At 39.3% G+C, this 19,338-nt stretch overlaps 1 protein-coding gene across 1 annotated transcript in view; it reads left to right on the top strand.

Moving 5' to 3' along the window:
• tmem8b (transmembrane protein 8B) overlaps positions 1–18,482 on the top strand; it is a 37,289-nt gene extending 18,807 nt beyond the window's left edge. The window contains exons 7-13 of the mRNA XM_031305895.2: positions 162–258; positions 913–1,036; positions 3,990–4,132; positions 5,505–5,683; positions 8,783–8,929; positions 13,330–13,446; positions 17,382–18,482. Of these exons, the coding sequence (XP_031161755.1) occupies positions 162–258; positions 913–1,036; positions 3,990–4,132; positions 5,505–5,683; positions 8,783–8,929; positions 13,330–13,446; positions 17,382–17,717 (1,143 nt within the window). The 3' untranslated portion in view covers positions 17,718–18,482. The remainder of the gene's footprint in view (positions 1–161; positions 259–912; positions 1,037–3,989; positions 4,133–5,504; positions 5,684–8,782; positions 8,930–13,329; positions 13,447–17,381) is intronic.
• Positions 18,483–19,338: the final 856 nt, after the last annotated feature.

The raw sequence follows: 19,338 nt of genomic DNA, 5'->3' as shown, positions 1-19,338 counted from the left end.
TGAGAGCAGTTTCACTTGATTTGTTAGTTTTAAAGTTTACTATCTGACGGCATAAATGACACCTGAGGTAATCATGAACAGTGTTAGCTCACCAGCATGATGGCAGCAGATGGTTGATGGTTGGATGGATGAATGACATTTGCTTGTGTTTCCTCCTGCAGTCTACACTGAAAGGAGCTAATGTCACAGTGTTTGGCTGCCTGAACCATGGGATGCCTCTCTTCTTACGGGAAAACTCCTCATTGAAATGTGAATCAGGTATGTCAAATTTACCTTTGACAATATACCCCCAAATTAATAAACAGTATATTCCATTATATTATTATAGCATATTATAATTAATGTTTAAGATTACAAGTAATATATATATTTTTTTATAAATGAGTGTGAGACTCTTCTAGGTCTTCACATTTGAGCAACAAAAACATTCTCCAGCTCCTCTAACTCCCAAAACTTTGACTATTCATACACAATTTACTCCAACTGTTTAGCTTAAACGTCAGCCAACCTTCAACTGACATTATCTTAAGAACTGGCACTAATTTCTATCAGGACTTCCACTTTAATTAACACTTCAAGCTCAATTTATCACCTACACACGACTGACATTTCAACTCCTTTTAGTGGTTCAGTGGTCAGGGGTTTCATTGCAACTTATACTTCAACATCACCTCACTGCTTACACCTAAATTGACACTTCAACTTCACTTAGCACATCTGTTTGAATTTCAGCTCCTTTCAGTATTTGTATTTCGACTGCAACTTCAACTCTTCCATTATTTCAACAATTTCAAATGTTTTAACTGCAACATTTCAGAAGCAAATAAATGTAAATGTATGTAACTTCTTCTTGTTAATGCATTTTTTTCTGTTTTAAAATATGTTTCTATCACTTTTTTTCACCTGTTGCAGAATCGGGGGCCGGGTTTTTCCTTTCTGTGAATGCCTCTGTTAATATCACCAAATTGAGGATTCCCTATCCGCAAACAGGCATCTGGTACCTCAGTCTGCGCTCTCTATGTGTCACTGAACATGGGTAAGACAGGCAATGCTAATTCTATATTTCTATAAGATATCCTCTATATGGTTACACTGTGCTTCACTGGAAAACTTTACTCAAGTGCATTTAGAATTATACATGAAAAGTAACTGCTGTTTTTTTTTAAAGTATATTATGCAGGGTTTTTTCAGAGAGGCCACAGTGGACAGTATGAAGCATGTCCACTTGGCTGCATTCACACAAAATCTGGCAATGCAACACCTTACTCCAGGGTTGTGCAGAGATGTGTGTGTGTGTGTGTGTGTGTGTGTGTGTGTGTGTGTGTGTGTGTGTGTGTGTGTGTGTGTGTGTGTGTGTGTGTGTGTGTGTGTGTGTGTGTGTTTATTTATTTGTGGCCAACTTTGAATGTGTTTACAACAGCAACCGCCAAATCCTGCACTGTATAGCTTTAGAGGAAAGGTCTGACACTTAAACTATAATATACGCTTATTTGCGCTCTTGAGGTGATTTAGATGACCAGTACTACTATCATGGCTGGAGGCCTATGCTAAATATGAAGCTACTGCCAGCAGCCAGCCTTAATTAGCTTAGCATAAAGACTGGAAACAGGGGGAAACAGCTAGCACTGTTCAAATGTAAGAATCAGCAGAACAGTGCCTCTAAAGCTCACTGATCAACATGTTACAGTATATCTGGTTTGTTTAAACCGTACAAAAGCCAAACTATAACGACAATTCAATGTTTTACATTGGGTTATGAGCCAGACTGCTTGGGACCAGTAACTTCCTAGAGTCTCTGCTAGTTTCCCTTACAAACACGTGTAAAAAATAAGAAATCCCCATTTTACGTATTAAGCAAACATATTTAGTGTTAATAGTGAGCTTTAGAGTTGTCAGTAGGTGTTTTTTTACCTTTGGACAGAGCCACCTTTTTCTCCGTTCTCTACGCTAAGTTAGCCAGCTGCTAGCGCCATATTTAGCATACAGAAATAAGAGTGGTAGCTATCTTCTCCTGGAGCTCTCGGCAAGAAAGTGAATGAGTGGATTTCACAAAATGTTGAACTATTTCCTTTATACCTTTAAAAAGGAAACAATTGTGTTAATTGTGTGCTCTGGAGTAGTCAACCCATAAAGTCTCCAAAACATAATTTATGAGCTTATACATTTTTGACAGTCTTATAATTAATTCTTTGGCTTGGTCCCAGTGGCCCCAAAGCAACCTCTGTGAGACAATATTTGCTGTCAATTATAGGAAGACAATTGCAAAAATAAGACATTCAGTATCTCTTAAAAACATCATTGTACAAAAATCCTATTTACCAAAATTAATAATTCTGTGCTCTAATGAAGACACCATGCTCACTGATTAAACAGTGCTGCCTCCCTCATCCAGCCACATTCTCTCCCATCTGTCACCCAGCAGATTCATTTGGGATTGGCTTCATGAATGTGCCTCTGGTGCACACCTAGCATATGACATGGAAGAGGGTTAGATTTTGAAGTTTAAAAAAGTAGATTTTTCATCTTCCACATTTGCATATTGGGGAATTTAGACACAATGATCACCGTTCATACAGGAAGAAATGTTAGTTTTTTTTATCTTTAGTATACTAAGCAGACCATAGTGCATTGCACCTACAATATATTTCTTTTCTTGAATAGAAATATCTAGTCATCTCTATTCTCTGCAGCTTCATTTACAGTTTAATCCACAGATGAGTGCAATAAGTACACACTCTTTTTCTGAAGGTTGTTTCAAGTCATTGTGAGATATGTTGTAAAGAGAAGGAGGGGAAAAATGTTACTTTAAGTTGGCCAACGCATTGTATTAGCGTATTAGCTATTCAGCAGATTGAGCTGTATTGCCGAACCCTTAATGGCACGAAGATGTGAACGGAATGAAATTGAGCAGATTTAGTCGCCGGCCACTTGGGAGTTCCAATTGAATTTCAATAACAAATAATAGCAGATGGTACGGTACATGGTCTCATCCTCATATGAAAGGCATTGCTGAGGTATGAAAATGTGGAAAACATTCACGTAGCTATGTGTTAGATTTCCACAAATTTACACGTTAAATTAATCAGGTCTTGTTAGAGATGAAAAGCGGTAGTGTGAATGATAGGTGCTCTTCAAGGCTACAATTAAGTTGAGTGTTATAATTTAGGGATTAGGAAGTGAGCAATTGTGCCAATTAAAGGAATGGGTTCTATGAAAAGGAAAAGAAACACATTTGTTACCTCCTGATTGAATGAGCAATTAGAAAGGATACAATGCAAGCAGAAATATGCAAGTTTCTTTCTAATCAGACATTGACTAATTATATATAGATTCATGTGCAGTTGTTAGTTTCTACACTGTAGTTATAACTCATAGCATGGCATAACAACAACTTCTATCAGTACATGAAATTCCTATAAAAATGTACATTTTTGTTGAAATGGTTCTCTAAAAGTACAAAAAAGAAAGTTTTGACATTACAAATGGAGGTCTTTCTTATTATATTATTATAGGCGTATATAGGAGTATTGTAAAGAAATCCAAGTGTGGTACCTAACTGAGATACTTAATGAAGGTTAAACTATCACAGTAGAACCCTAACTTCCTTGTTGGTCTATAAAGCACAGACATCATTTGTGGAAAACTACTTTTGTAAATGCTTTTAGAGATTGCACAAGCTTAACAGAGTAAAGTTGTCTGACTTCTGACAACCCTAAAACGACCTTTTGATCTCCAACATAGTGCTGGGGCACATAAAACAATAAGACAGTCTACAGCCACACTGACTGAATCTGGGAGGTTTGGCAGTGGACTTTTCAGCTGGACTTATAGGCCGTTATATTGTTGGGTAGTTTAATTTATAATAAAACATTGCAGTTCACAGTTGCAGTTCACCACTGTACATTTTCTACCTTAATACTGATAAATTTACCAGTGATGTTTCTCATGCTCACCTCTATCTGCGTTCTGCCTGTCTGTGACTTTTCCAGATTTGAGGCATGCACCAATGTCACCGCCGAGGTGTATATGCGTGCATACCTGACTCCATGCATCAATGACTGTGGGACGTATGGACAGTGCAAGCTTCTGCGCACAAACAACTATCTCTATGCTGCCTGTGAATGCAAAGCAGGTAACAATTTACTTATAAAATCTATTGCAATGCATGTCATTGTCAGTGTATTTTTCAGGCTCACATAGGAGCTTTTTTTCCTCTTTGTTGATTTGAATTTGTGCACAATTTGAATGTGAACACAATTTAAATTAGGATGTCTATGTTATGTATGTCTTAATCTGATTGTATTCGAATGTCCGCCTTTTTAAATTGCATTTCCATTCACTAAACACGGTTATGGAAGCCTGTTACCAACAAAACAAAGCAAGTTGTTTGATAGAAGTGGATACATGAATGAATACACTTGGTGTGTACTCAACAATGCCGTTAATTATCCATCAGTAATTAATAATTAGCAAAAAGCATGACCATGAATTAATAAGTGGAATTGATTTTCAGCCGTCAAAAGCTTTGTTTGCATACAAGATAAGATACAACTTTCTGTGAGGAACTGGGTCATCACTGTGGCAAAGAATTTCTAATTTGTTGGAAGATCATGCAGATCATGCAGAGTGACAAGAAAACGAGAGAGAGCAAGGTGAGGTCTCTTTTCAGAATTGAAAGCAATTAAATTGTATGTGCTGCTGTACAATGAGTCATACAGCCGCCTGGTATTAATCTTCTAATATAAGCCAATAAAACACACTCTTAATTACGAACAGCTTTTCAATAAAAGAAGAGCTTATGAAACTTAAAATCCTGCCTTTGATCTTCTTTTATCGGGACTGCTTTCTCTATAGTTAAAGCCGTTGTCATACTTCACATGTGTAACTGCTTCCTGGCAGGCGCTTTGCATTCAGCACTCGCCCTTGGCACGTCTCACACCACAAACCCTCCGTTCAACAGTGCTCACGAATATTTAATTCTCACTGTCTTATCCAATCAACTACTTGATAAGGATCCAATTCAAGTGGCAAAGCGGGGGTGTTTTAACATAAGAGGGAGTTCACACCAGGTGCCTTTATTCCTTACAAGACAAACAACTTCACACAGATCTGTTTTTGATTTTTCACAGAGAAATGTATGTTTATAAGAAAGGGCCGATGGAGCATTGATCTTGTCAAGAGATAAATATTTTATCCATTTTAAGAGATACTAAAAATTCTAAAGGGATGAGCTTTTGAAACAACCCGATTCATTAACAGTAGAGCTCCTTCTCATCCATTAAGGTAAAAAGTTCAAGAAGATTTTCCTAGTTTTTTTTTAGCGTTTCAGGAAGTGAAAACTCCTTTAACTCCAGTTCTTTCCAACCTATAAAGACTGCAGACACAAAAGCTCTCTACTCTCTTAGATCTCTACTTCCTTAGACCATCATACAGTACAGTACTGACTGTGTGTGTGTGTGTGTGTGTGTGTGTGTGTGTGTGGTGTGCGCGCACGTGTGTGTTAGGCTGGGATGGCTGGGGATGCACAGACAACTCGGAGGCCTATTCCTACAGTTTCCAGCTCCTCTCCACCCTGCTGCTCTGTCTCAGTAACCTGATGTTCGTCCCGCCTGTGGCCATCGCCATCCGAAGCCACTACTTGCTGGAGGCTTCAGTCTACATTTTCACCATGTTCTTTTCCACTGTGAGTGACTGCCACACTAACACAGTAGTGCATGTCTCTATAACAGTGGTCTTTAATGTTTTTTTAAGCCAAGGACCCCTTAACTAAAAGAGAGATGGAGCAGGGACCCCCTACTACATGTATTGTATAAAATAAAGTTGCATAGTAAACTGGGCCTTCAATAACGTGTGCCTAAAGCCTTTATACATACCTTTTTAGTGCATAGAATACTAAGCCACATAAAATATTAATTGTTGGATTTTATAAATCATCTTTTATCTGTCACAGTGAATCTTTAGGATGTATGTATTTTTTTCTAATAATATGTGGGAATTATGTTTAGACATTTATATTTTTTGAAAAAAACTTTCAAAAATTGACAATAACTTGAAATTATTAAAGCATGTACAAACACAAAAGCATTTGTTTCCAGAAAGTAATCAGGATGTGACAGTGGTGGATATATATATATATACAGGGCATGAAGTTAACTTTTTTGACCACCGGCCACTGTGGCAGGTGGATTTTTAAATCCACCTGCCACAGGGACTTTTTACCAGCCACTTTTTTTTTGTGTCATAAAGAAAAACAGGAATTGGTGTGTCTCTATGATCCTATCCTGTCCTATTGATGGTAGCCTACTCGTGGACATTGCGCCGTCATTACGTGCTGTAGTATGGGGGCCCGCCTTGATAATCCTGCATAGGGGCCCGGTGTTGGCTCGTTACGCCACTGCCTATAAGAGATGAGATGACTGACAAAATCAGGAGTAGCCTACGCGCACCACAACAACAACAAAACAATGGTGAATGCGCACCATAACACATGAATCTTTTTTGTATAGTTCTTAAAAATAAAAAAATAAATAAAAAGGAAACTTGTTTTGGGGAGAATAATACTTATTACTATTAATTCATTATTCTGGGCTGAGATTTCCTAGGAACCTTACCAAAAAGGCTCAGGATGCTGCAAATGTTGGTAAAATATGAAAAAGGCTGGTGGATTTAAGACACAAAATAAGAATGTATTGAATGAATCAAATATGAACATATCTGTCATTGTCAGTGGCTTGTTAATCTTTACATTGTTAGTTAATTTCCTATCCTGGCCAGGGACACACAGTCATACGGTTTGATAAAGTACTTGTTGGACTTTAACTTATCATTACACTTACAATAACGAGAGAAGCTGTCCTCAATTTAGGTCATCCTGTAGGTCTCATCTGCGTTTTTTCCTGCATCCACCGTGTGCGTTTGTGTGTGTGTCTGTGCGTGTGTTTGCGTGTGATTGTGTGTGTGTGTGTGCGCGTCAGTCACGGGGGAAACGGAGCAGCCCCGCCCGCTGCAGAGAGCCGACAGTATTGAAACAGCAGCAGCTTCAGTGACAGCGTACATTAATGTTAAATTGTATACATGTTGACAGGACGGTCTGAAATGTTTTGCACGGTCTTTCGCTGTACGTTTTGTTGGTAAATGTGAGATGTTCGAGTCACACACACGTCTCGTCTTCATATCAGAAACTAGGAAATTAACTTTACCTGTTCTCACCATGGATGTATTAAGAGGGTTCTCACTCCCGCTTGGTCAGTGGCTGCACATGGGACTGCTGGGATTGTGTGAGTATTGAAAATGCGATAGGCTGTCAATCAATGTCTTCCAGTAATGCGGGCCCCTGATTGGACCAGGCCCGTAAACAACGGCGTACGCTGCTTACCGATAGTTAGGTGTCTGAATCACTCAATTCTCATTGGCTACCCGCCAGGCAGGTAGATTGACAGTTTCACCCGCCAATCACAAAAGTTACCCGCATTTGGCGGGTGGGCGGGTGCCAATTTCATGCCTTGTATATATATATATATATATATATATATATATAGACCAAACCAGACCATCACTTAATAGTGTGTATGTTAGTGTGTTGTCAGGTAAGAAAATACTCAACGCGTTGATCGCGATGCGATTAAGGGCCGACGCGATGCGATTAATTTTTTTTAATCGCATTAATCGCATGCCGGCATTTATTAATTTATTTTACACTTCACTCGGCTTTGCGTCGTGCCTAACAGGCTACCATTTTGACCCTTTGCAGCACCATTACTTATCATCAAGCTGCCACTTCCTCGTAACACATCCTGCTGCTGCAGGCTGCAGGCATGATGGAGAAAGACAGCAGCAATCCTGAATGGCACTTTTTATTTTCCAAAACTCCCGGTAGACAAGGCGAAAGCCATATGCACATTGTGTAAAGCCAAATTAAAATATCACCCAAGCACGTCAAGCTTGAGCTACCACCTACGGAGCTAAGCATAGTAGTACAGTTAACGTGATGCTACCCGCTAGCATGCTACCCACTCAGGCAAAGCACTATTTTGGAGAGTGCTACTTGCCGACCTGTGGATGAAACCAAATCCCAAAAAATTACTACAGCTCTTGCGAAACGGATGGCAACTAACTGCAGACCTGTCAGTATCGTAGAGGACTCGGGTCTTAAAGACGTACTACGGTTGGCATGTTCTGACCTGTCTCGTTGCCGTCGAGGGGAACAGTAGTTTTCACGGATACACAGCCTGTATGACACGGAGAAAGCAGCCACACTGGAACAGCTGCAAAGTGCTGCAAACGCTGTCTCATTAACCGGTGATCACTGGATGTCAGTGAGTCATCAACATTATTTAGGAGTTACTAAACACTATATTGACTCTAGTAAGGATAGGGATTTTTAGTTTTTTAGTTAGGTAATTGGAGGAATTGTGCAATAATGACAGATTCACACATTTTTCTTTTGTTTACAATAAATAAATAATTACAAATCTTAAAATCAAGTTCATAAAGTAACTTTCTTTGCATTCATTTGATTCCCAATCAAGATACACTGGTAAGAATTGCTTTCGATTGTTAATATGTACTTAAAAACTGTTCTGAAATGCAAAATAATAGAATTTTAATCATGTGATAAAATATGCGATTAATCGCGATTAACTATAGAAATTCAGCCACTAATCGCGATTAAAAAAAAAATATCGTTTGACAGCCCTAAATTTTACTGAACCAATTTTTGATGTTTTTTCAGACATATCTGCTGGTTGGTCTGACCACTCACTGCCTTTTCCCTCTCTGACAGTTCTACCATGCATGTGACCAGCCGGGTATTGTGGTCTTTTGCATCATGGAGTATGACGTCCTGCAGTTCTGTGATTTCCTCGGGTCGCTCATGTCAGTGTGGGTCACTGTCATTGCGATGGCCAGGCTAAAGTCCATCATCAAACAGGTAGGCGCATACTGTAGTTCATCCTAATTATCCTTAAAGGAGAGTCAAGTGACATAGTTGAAGGAAAAATTTAATGGAACTGTAGTTGTAGCTGAGTGTAGGCACATTTGTAATGACAGTCCAGCTGAATGACCATTTTGTTTCCACTTTAATAAAACTTGTGAGCTTTTTGATATATATTATCTAAAATTATTTATAATTTAATATGAATAATTATAATAATATATAATTGAATATAAATATTTGATGCAATGTAAACAGCTGCACATCGACAAGGCCATGTGGAGTGCATCCTATGTCACCACCTTTAGATCTTCCCACAAAAGGTTCTGATTTATGGTGTCCGAGATGGTTTTTGTATTTGTGTTGAACCGTCTTCGCCACCGTCTGATTGGCTCGATTGTGCTTCTAAACAAAGAAGCCAGCCATTCACAAGAGCAACTCCAGAACAGTGTGATTTGCTTGGCAAAATATTAGAAGTGGGCAGTGGTACTGACGTCTGAAACTAGACATCTTCTGACCCTAATGCCTGTCTACTGTCATATGTTGCAGTCTGGCAGCACCTTGGCTGAGAGTTCCATGTTAGTGGTCGACAACTTGAGATAAACCCTAAAGCAAAGAGGGGTTAGAGGACTAAAAGGTAGAGCTGAAGAGCTGTGAAGTAAAGATACAAATGAGTACAGCATATGCCTCAATTTGTAGTCAATAATTAAAAGCTCAATGTGTTAGAATCAGCGATGCCTGGTGCTAAATTCTCTGGTTGTTGACATATTGCGGTGGATAACAGTAAACACTAACAGGTGCACCTTCTCCCTGGGTCATTCCCTGGCTGCACACCAAGATGGCAGATCAAGATGCTTGAAGACACAAAGCAGTCTTAGGGAAAGTGTGTGTCTGTGGGTGTATGTGTAATGTGTGTGTGCCCATGTCCATAAATGAGACAGAGGGGGAGGGGCGGAGTAGTGGGAGGGAGGGAGAGTATACGAACATCTGCTGTCCTCTAGAGTTTTCATTTTTGCTGAGCACTGCAGTACGCAGTCACTAATCAAATCGCACATGTCAGGACTGGGAAGTGGAGATGTGTGTGTTTGTGTACTAGCGAGACTCAGTGTGTGTGTGTGTGTGTGTGTGTGTGTGTGTGTGTGTGTGTGTGTGTTTGTGTGCGGTTGTTTGTTTGTGTATGTGTGTGTTTGTTTGTTTATGTCTATGACCGCAGCAGCAGTAGAGGGTGAAGGACCTAGGAGCACCTGATAGTGTGCATGTGTGTGTGTGTGTGTGTGTGTGTGTGTGTGTGTGTGTGTGTGTGAGACTTATGGACCTTCAAAGGTCTAGAAGTCATCACAAATATGTCAGCAGAATATCTTGCAAGGGCATTTTTGCTCGTTCACATATAGAAAGTTATTAATTTCAACTCGCTAATAGTCACTCCGTCAGAATCATAAACATAAATTTAAAGGATAATTACGTTTTATTACAACTTGGTTCTCATCTTTGTAGTTTTGGCCCTCTTTTACTGAGCGGTTATGATAACATTGTTCTCACCAAAATAAGTTGGGCACTCCTTGGAGATTTTAAAACCTGATCATCTGACTGCAGAATTTCCAAAGGCTCGTCTGTCACCAAGACAGATAATAATTCATTACAGCGAAACCCTTGCCTGTGAGCATCCATGCATTCATGCCTGCATACAACAATACATGTTTACATGCATTTTTGGGTGCCCCAGTTTGATCCAGCGGTGCAGTATGAGTGATGATTGTTGCTGCACAGAGTCCTCGGGCTACACTACGCTGATCCTCTACCCCTTGGTCTGTGCCAATTAGTTCTGTTCTCCTGCAGCACAGGTCATCCCTTCCCCGCTCAAAAATCCCCAATTTCTCCTCACGTTCCCTTCCAGACAGAAGATTGTAGACCTCCGACATCCTGCGCAGGCTTAGGTTCTCCCAAAGTATGTGTGGCACATCTTATTGATTTTTTCCCTCTCACTTTATCCATTTTATATCCTGTGGCTTTATGTCAAATTGTAAGCTTGACAAAAAAAAAGTTAAAATGGCATTATTTATAGCATGGGCCTATCAGCGTTTTGTTTTCTTTGTTATATTGTGGCTCTCACTTATATATAGGAAGTTTAGTTGGGTATTACTCTGAGAGCACTTATTTATATCTACACATATTTATTTGGACTTCAACAGACTTCAAAAGACAATATTTTTTGTACTGACCGTTCCCTCACTGATACATTAAACTGATGGCATATTTACATAATGGCAGGCTTCTCTTTTTTAACACAAATTTGCATGATTTTTGTAAAAGCCAGCTGTAGTAGTGGCTGTTAACATTACAGGATAAGTCTGGCATTATTTAATATTTCTTTCTTACAAACAACGTGTTGAACCGTCTCTCAATACTTTCTGACTTCACTGCCCTTTCTATGGTACTTAACCCTAAGCCCATTGTTTTTAAAATATGTAAATATTTAACAATGGATCACTAAGATATTGTTTACTTAAAAAAGGCTTATCTCCTAAAACATCTGGGCACTGCAGTTTTGTATTATTCAAACAGGAATAAATAGCGTATTTGTGGAGGTCTATTTTCAGCTGAAGATTAAACCACATTTGTTGCTCTGGTGCATATTTACTACACCTGAGGCCTATACTACGAATCAAGATCAACATGCCCTGGATTTATTTCAGTTACCCGGCTTCACCTAACCTAACAACCGCGGTCCCGCTTAAGCTGTGTCACGACGGTGGTTAACAACTAGTTCAATCAACCCAGGGTTTCCCAATCCAGCGACGTGCGCGTTCACATAAAAGAGGCGCTGTTTGCACAGCATGACCAATTGCAAACATCTACCAGAGCTGCATATTTTACATAAGAAGAGCAAACTATAATTCTACATAAATATGAAGAACACAGACACGGTTTTACAGGCAAAACGCAGGAAGGAAAGCTGGCAAAAAAAAGCTTATCAATATCACTTCCCCATCAGTCAGGCACAAGATCTGACCATAATTACACTTTTGCTTTTCATAAACTTTCATTGCTTTAGCCTATAATATTAGCAGTTGCAACCCTGGCAGTGGTAAGCGATCGTGAGAGAAAATAAAAAAAATATAAAAACATAATTCAAACCGATGTGTGGCATTGGCTACCCTGGAAATCCAGAATTTTCAAAAAGCCGACAAATAGCCTATACATATTTCCCTCCACTGAAAATATATATCTTTCATAAAAAATACCCATCAGGGAATGTTAACGGGGTTGTCGGTCTCTAAATGTTTTAACTTTTATGAGCTCACCTCTCTCTCTCCGCGCACCGCGCTCCACCGGATCTTCAAAGAACACTGTAACGTCGTTATCAATCGAGTATTGATTGGTCAGTAGGTGGTGCTTTTACACTAGTTGATCTCTAATCTCGAACATAACCTGCTCCCGAGCAGGTTAAGTATTCAGCATAAGTTACCACGACGATTTAACCCGGTAACAAGTGATCCACCGTCGTGATACACAAAACCCTGGGTTGAACCTGAAGTTACCTTGTTAACGCCAAATCTTGCTTCGTAGTACAGGCCTCAGGACAGTATGTGGGATTGAGTCAAAATGAAATACTGTGTGTGTGTGTGTGTGTGTGTGTGTGTGTGTGTGTGTGTGTGTGTGTGTGTGTGTGTGTGTGTGTGTGCAAGATAATGAAGGAACACGCCACCCAGTGCAATAGTGTGGCTCATTGATGTGTTTTTGAACAATGGAGGAAGCTGTATCAAGCTACACAGACAATACATGCTAGTAGGATCAATTTATTGTTGGTGTTGATCTCTTCATTAAATTGGTTAAAAATTAGAAAATTTAGAACACATCCAGCCCTAACCATTAATATACTGATATATAGTTTTCTAATTTAGCCTGCTGGCTATATCACAATGCCAACAAGAAACACTTTTCAAGCTAGAGTTCATATTGCATTACCATGGTGACCAGTACCAAATAACTACTACTATTTAAATTCTTCTTCACTTTACTATTTATTTTACTTAACCTTACCGAACTTGCACCCACAGTACTACAGCACTATCTTTCTTCCTCCTGCCTGTTTGTAGTACATTCAAGCTTTTATTGCAGCAGCAACACAGTTCTACACTAGACTTCCATGAATGCCCCACCTGTGTTAGGAAAAGTAGAACTCTCACATCCCAAAAAAAAACAGGACACAGGTGCATGTAGGTCCACAATACATACAGTGACTAAAAGCTGTCTCGGCTTTTGTCAGCATTTTTCTTACATGAAAAGCGAAAATATTTTTCTGACATCAGAAATATCCTGCTATTTACTGCGGATGTAACAGTGTCAAAAATGTTTTATGAAGTGCCGTTATTGATCCATGTGTTTTTTTTGTCAAGGTGCTGTATCTGCTGGGGGCGATGTCTCTGTCTATGGCTTTGCAGCTAGACCGTCACGGTCTGTGGAACCTGCTGGGGCCCAGCCTGTTTGCTTTGGGCATCATGGCCGTGGCATGGGTAAGGGAAACTCATATATTTACTGCACAGTAGACCAGTAGCCTAGAGCTAAAAGTGGGTTTATTCCATAATGAGTCTACTTGCATTTAAAAACAGTAGCCGTGTGGCCGGGTTAGCTCAGTTGGTGGAGTGGGCGCACATGTATAGGGGTTTGCTCCTCAGCGCGGTGGCCGCGGGTTCGGCCCTTTGCTGCATGTCATTCCCCCTCTCTCTCCCCTTTCATGTCTTCATCTGTCCTGTGGAAATAAAGGCCTAAAATGTATATATATATATATATATATATAAAAATAATCTTAAAAAAAAAAAAATTACCAAGTTAAACAGTTGATGGTAATATAGCAGAAAACAAAGTCATTTAATAAACCTATTTGTAGCATTCAGTATGTTTCTGTTTGACAAAATTATAACATTACATTTTTAATCTTGTATTTCCCCCAAAATATTACGTCTTACAGTGTGTGAACAACTGGTCTACAAGGGATTTCTACACAGAATAAAAGATGATTAATTTTAATACACGTGTGTTTGACATTCATAGACAAGCTTGTTCAAACATGCAGATGAAATGTGCCAGCACTGTCCCTCTATTGTTGCATATGCTAGTAAGTGTAAAATGATTTAATCCATTATTTGAGCTTAGAGCTGGAACATGGGGCTGGAACATGTGCATGGTTAAAAACAGTGGGTTTCTGACCAATGAAGCTATTTTACATTAGCATGGAAGGGGCTTTAAAAGTTTTTCAGCCTGCGGGTATTAGTCATGGGTTGTAGTTCCATTATAAGTCAGCTTGTACTTCCACTGACTCTTCTCCGAGTCATATTGTGCTCCCTGAACTGAAAAGATAAAAAATAATAGTCTTTCAGGCAAGGTTCTTGGGAAAAAAAGCCTTTAACACCAAACCTCTGACATGAGTTTGAAAACAAGAGTTGAGGCTGCCTTGGAGAAAGCTTTGCTTTGAATAAAGTGTGGGAGTTGTAGCTCTGAGAGTTATCTGTATGTGAGCTGGAGGATCCTACAGAAACTGTGGAAGATGATGTACTGTTTAATTCACCATGTAAACCCTCCAGTTTAAGCACCAGAGGTAGGACAGTATATATAAGCATAGTGAGAGTCTTTTCTCCTGAGATTAACAACAGCGCTTCAGAATTCATGCAGGGCACTACTGTATCATTCAAATGTATTATGTATTTGGATGTTTACATAAAGCCATTGGCTTCCACTATTTGGCTGGTTGTAATTCAATTATAGATGGCTTGTTGACATATGTTATTTGACAAATTTGAAATATTATGGTCTGGTATACTGTGTCAATATCACAATAGAAGTATACACAGATTGTATGCAGTGTCAAAATCACTGAAACAATAAGACACAATCTTCCTATGGCAATGAACCACACAGTAACTAGCCACAAAAGTAACTTGGATGTTATGCTAATGTTGCCATTTTTTTTAAAGATAAGTCTGTGCGCATGCTTTGATTACGTGACACTTCATAATTTATCAGCTGTTCCATAGCGTATGTCTGCATTTCAGCACTCTTTCCTCAGTGCTGCACCTCTGAGTTTGAGCGCCACACATTTTCTACAAGAGCCCTTTCATTTCAACTTGTCATGTTTCTGCAAAGCCTGGCATTCTGAATGTTCCCAGACACAACCGAATTAGATCAGTCAAGTGAAGGGCACGGAGCATCTTCTACTTTGCAGAGGTGTCATGAACAGTAAGAAGAAAGGGATAAGTTCAAATCTGTCAATGCCAAATATTCCTAACCCTCCAAAATAAATGAGGTCCTTATGCATGAAAACACCATCCTAGTCTGAAATTGTTAGTCCTAACCAGAAAAATGTACAGTTCCAAAGGGAGTGGAGCAGTAACAAAACATTTCATGTTTTTTTTTTACTTGGCTTCATGTAAATTATTAGTCTTTATCCTAAAATGTATGCATCATAATAACTTAATCAAAACCATTTATGTATTCATTATACATTCATAGAATGCATTTAATTTGTGTCATTCATGAACAGCTTGCATTTCCCTTGACAAGGTCGGGATTCTTTATGGTAATGTTTTGGGAAAATAAATCTAATGCAAGCTATCAATGTTTATGAACCGATGAAAATAGAGACTGAATCCAATAATGAAGCACTCTCCAAACACTGTTTAGAAAGAAACAAAATAAAATGTCTCTCTGTGCCACACATTCAGCAAAGAATAAGCACATTATCTGTATTAAACAAATAGAGACATCATATACAGTTACTGCCAAACAGAACACGAGCATAAATAGCAAAATAGCCAAAGTGGTGACGGGCCAATCACTGATGATCAATTTAAAACATCTGTCAGCTGATTATGATCATTGTGATGGACTTTATGCTGCAGCAGTAGGCATGAATGCAAATTTCAGACAATAAAACCAACGGAGATTTATTAAGAATCCCATCCCTCTGTTCTTCCAATCAAAGTAAACTGCCTGCTGCTCCCTCACTCAAATCCCATTGCGCTCCATTTTTGAATGACTGCTCCCTGTGTGATCTCCCAATTCAATATCCTATTTCGGCATGAAATGTGTTCATTAAATTAAGGAAAGGAGAGCATTAAACACGCGGGCCTTTGAGATCAATTGTAAAATAAATAAAATAATAATGTAAAATTGTAAGGGTCCCTTAGTTTCTAATCATTTTCTGGAAAGAAATTGATATACAACTGTTATTTATTTGTAAGTGTTTTGGAAAGGACTGTTTAACTTGAGACTAATTACAGAAAAACATTTTATTTTTCAGTTTTATTGCATAGCACACAGTTAGACAGTGTCTTAAACTGGAATTAAAGCTTTTTGTGCATACCTCCCAAATCTCAACAACATGTAGTGCTGATCTGCACTTTGTTTATTTCAGAAAAAGAGTTTGGTCATACGTTTCAGCATACTACTGCCAGTGATCTTCTAGCAGAGCATAGGAATCTAAATTCCTTTTTAATGTCACGCGTTTTTTAGGCTACAACATTTTTTGTCACATACAGCAAACATCTCCTCACTATCCGCAAGCTGTCTGTCCCCTAACACACTGTAAAAAAGCGGTCTCTGTAGACAGCCCAGGCTCCACAAATGGCAACAAAAACAAACTGGCCAACCTGCACCACCAAACATAACAAACAGTCTTCCAGCGTTCCAGCCAATAACCGACAAGAAGGATTTGGGGGTGGGGGTTGAGGGGTTAGTGCGCGGAAGCACGGAAGAGAGGGAGAGGGGACGGGATGAGGAAGAGGGAGGGGCGAGCTAGCCTTGTTTTGTTTGAAAATACTTTGAAAGTCAACAGAAGTGCCGTCACCCAACATTGCTTAGAGCACCTTTAAGGTACTTAATAATGATGGCCATCCTGTCATTGCTCCAACTTGCAGTGAAATCCAAATTTCTTTCGTGTTTCGTGGATGTAGTGGTTTGTTCACACTGTTACCAGAGTGCAATTTGTTTCCATTTCCTGATTTCTTCTGCGTTGTCTTTACACAGTGGTTTGCTAAACATGACACTTTAGACACGTATGTTATACCCCCAAACACACACACAAACGTGTCCGAACAACACCTGTACGCATTCACATACGTGCAGCCTGGAGAAGCATTGTTTTAGCTTTGCTGAGTAGTGAACAGGTCAGTATTTTAGGTTATTGACATAGTGTTCAAATAAAGAAGCTCAAATAAATTAGTGGGTATTCATCAAATGGACCCATTTTCATCTTACATATGACCCAATTGTGCAGGCTTTTTGTGCCTTTTTAGTTTGATATTCACTCCATTTAAGGAATGTAAAAACTAAAACTAGCTGTTACCACATAAACTATGAAATAGAGTTGGACTTTAGTTTGTTATTTTAAACTTAATTAAAGAAAATAGGTCTAAATGGTAAAGTTGAAAACATTGTTTTATGTGTCTGTCAGACGGTGCGCACCATCCGTCGGCGGCGTTGCTACCCGCCCACCTGGAAGCGGTGGGTGTTCTTCCTCTTCCCGGGAACCATGATTGCCACGTCTGCCGTGGCCCTCTATGCCTTCGTGGAGACAGAGGAGAACTACTTCTACATCCACAGCATCTGGCACATGCTGATCGCGGGGAGCGTTGGCTTCCTCCTGCCACCACGCGCCAAGCCCGACGCCAAGGTGACCCCGCTGAAGCGTAGGCGGGGCTGCGGCTATCAGCTGTGTGTTAACGAGCATGAGGAGCTGGGACTGGTGGACCCCGCCATCATCTCCATCAACAGCATCTGTACCAGCTAATAAACTCCCCTCTCCCAGCCTTTTACCTTAGAGACACTTCATTGCCTTCTTTTACTTGGGAAATTCACACACGGGAAATTAAGCCACAGAACTTGAAAAAGCAATGTAAATACTTTAATGCAGATGTGACACTTTTTTTTTGGTTGTTATTGTCATGGTAATTACTATCAATACAACTGTAATTATTATTATCTATAGTTAAAGTTGTTCTGATGAATTGTGGGTGTACAGTGACACACTGTGTTTGTGAATATGTATTTAAAGTCAAAGCTGAAACACTGCTGCTATCTGACGGTGACTGTAATACTGCTTCTGTTGGTTATTTATTGGTGGTCTTGTGAATAGGCCAATTATTTTACTGTTGGGGCACAGATCAGGGGGAGACGTTGGGGGATGTTTATCAAGGGCACGGCTTTTCTGAAATTCTTTTCGAATATATCTTTTGCACTGAGACACAAAAATGTTATTCTGTACATTTTTATAACAATATAAACTACAGTGGGCATCACAAATGTAAAACCTAGTTGTTATGTGGAATGTTAGACTGTCTTTTGCAATTGCAATGTATTGCTTTTACACGAATGTGCAGATTGTTCTTGATGGGAACAATTCCAAAGTCCAGCTGCCTGTTGAAAGAGAAGAGGGGAGGCAGGATTATTTCAAAGACCTCATACAAACACCTCACCTCCCTGTTCTTTTTCTGACAGGACCTGTGTGACACCACATTCATAAACAATAAATGTTTCCTTTCTTGCCTCAGTATTACTTCTGCTTTCAAAGCTTTTGAATATAGTGTAACTGGTGAACCTCCAACAAAGACATCACATTGCAATTCCTGCCCTAATGGAAGCCAGTGGTACTCAAACAGTGAGATGAGACACTGTCAACAACATCCTCCAGGAACAGAGCAAGAAATAAATAATTCTCCTACAGAGCAGCAGTATGAGGGCAGCTTCGGAGCATACTGTCGATATATGTAGCCTCTGTCTTATATAAGTAAAGAGAGAGTTATATTGCTCTTTGCTTTATGCCTTATTAGGCGTGATCCATTCGCAGCACCTCAGTATTTATCATCACGTGTGCACGCTCTGTCTTTTTCTATCAAATTATAAGAAAAGAAAAATGAAGAAGGTGAAGAATTCATTATTTTTTTTAAAGATTGGAGGTTGTACCTGGCCTTGACATTACACTTATAAACAAGATTAACAGTCTACAGCCATGCTAGCAGCTCTGTGAGGCTGAAATGCTTACATCAACATGCTCACAATGTTAATGCTAGCATATAGAAAGAAAGAAAAGTAGATAGGTAGATAGATTGATTGATAGATAGATAGACAGATTGATAGAATATTGATGTTAAGCAGGTATAATTTATATAATGACGTGTAAGCATGCTAACATTTGCTGATTAGCACTAATCACAAAGTAAAGCTGAGGTTGATGGGAATCAATTCCAATAGTTTTGCAGGTATTGGTCATAAACCAATAAAGTATTGGATAAAATGAAAATTTGACCAGATGATGGCGCTAGATGAAAGGTCTGGGAAAGATTACAATTCATCTTCAGGGGACCATGAATGTGTGTAACAGACATTTTAATAAAAAATAAATCTTTCAAGCT

The sequence above is a fragment of the Sander lucioperca genome, chromosome 2, assembly GCF_008315115.2.
Source record: "Sander lucioperca isolate FBNREF2018 chromosome 2, SLUC_FBN_1.2, whole genome shotgun sequence".
Classification (NCBI taxonomy): Eukaryota; Metazoa; Chordata; class Actinopteri; order Perciformes; family Percidae; genus Sander; species Sander lucioperca.
This window is presented reverse-complemented; position numbering and strand designations above follow the sequence as displayed.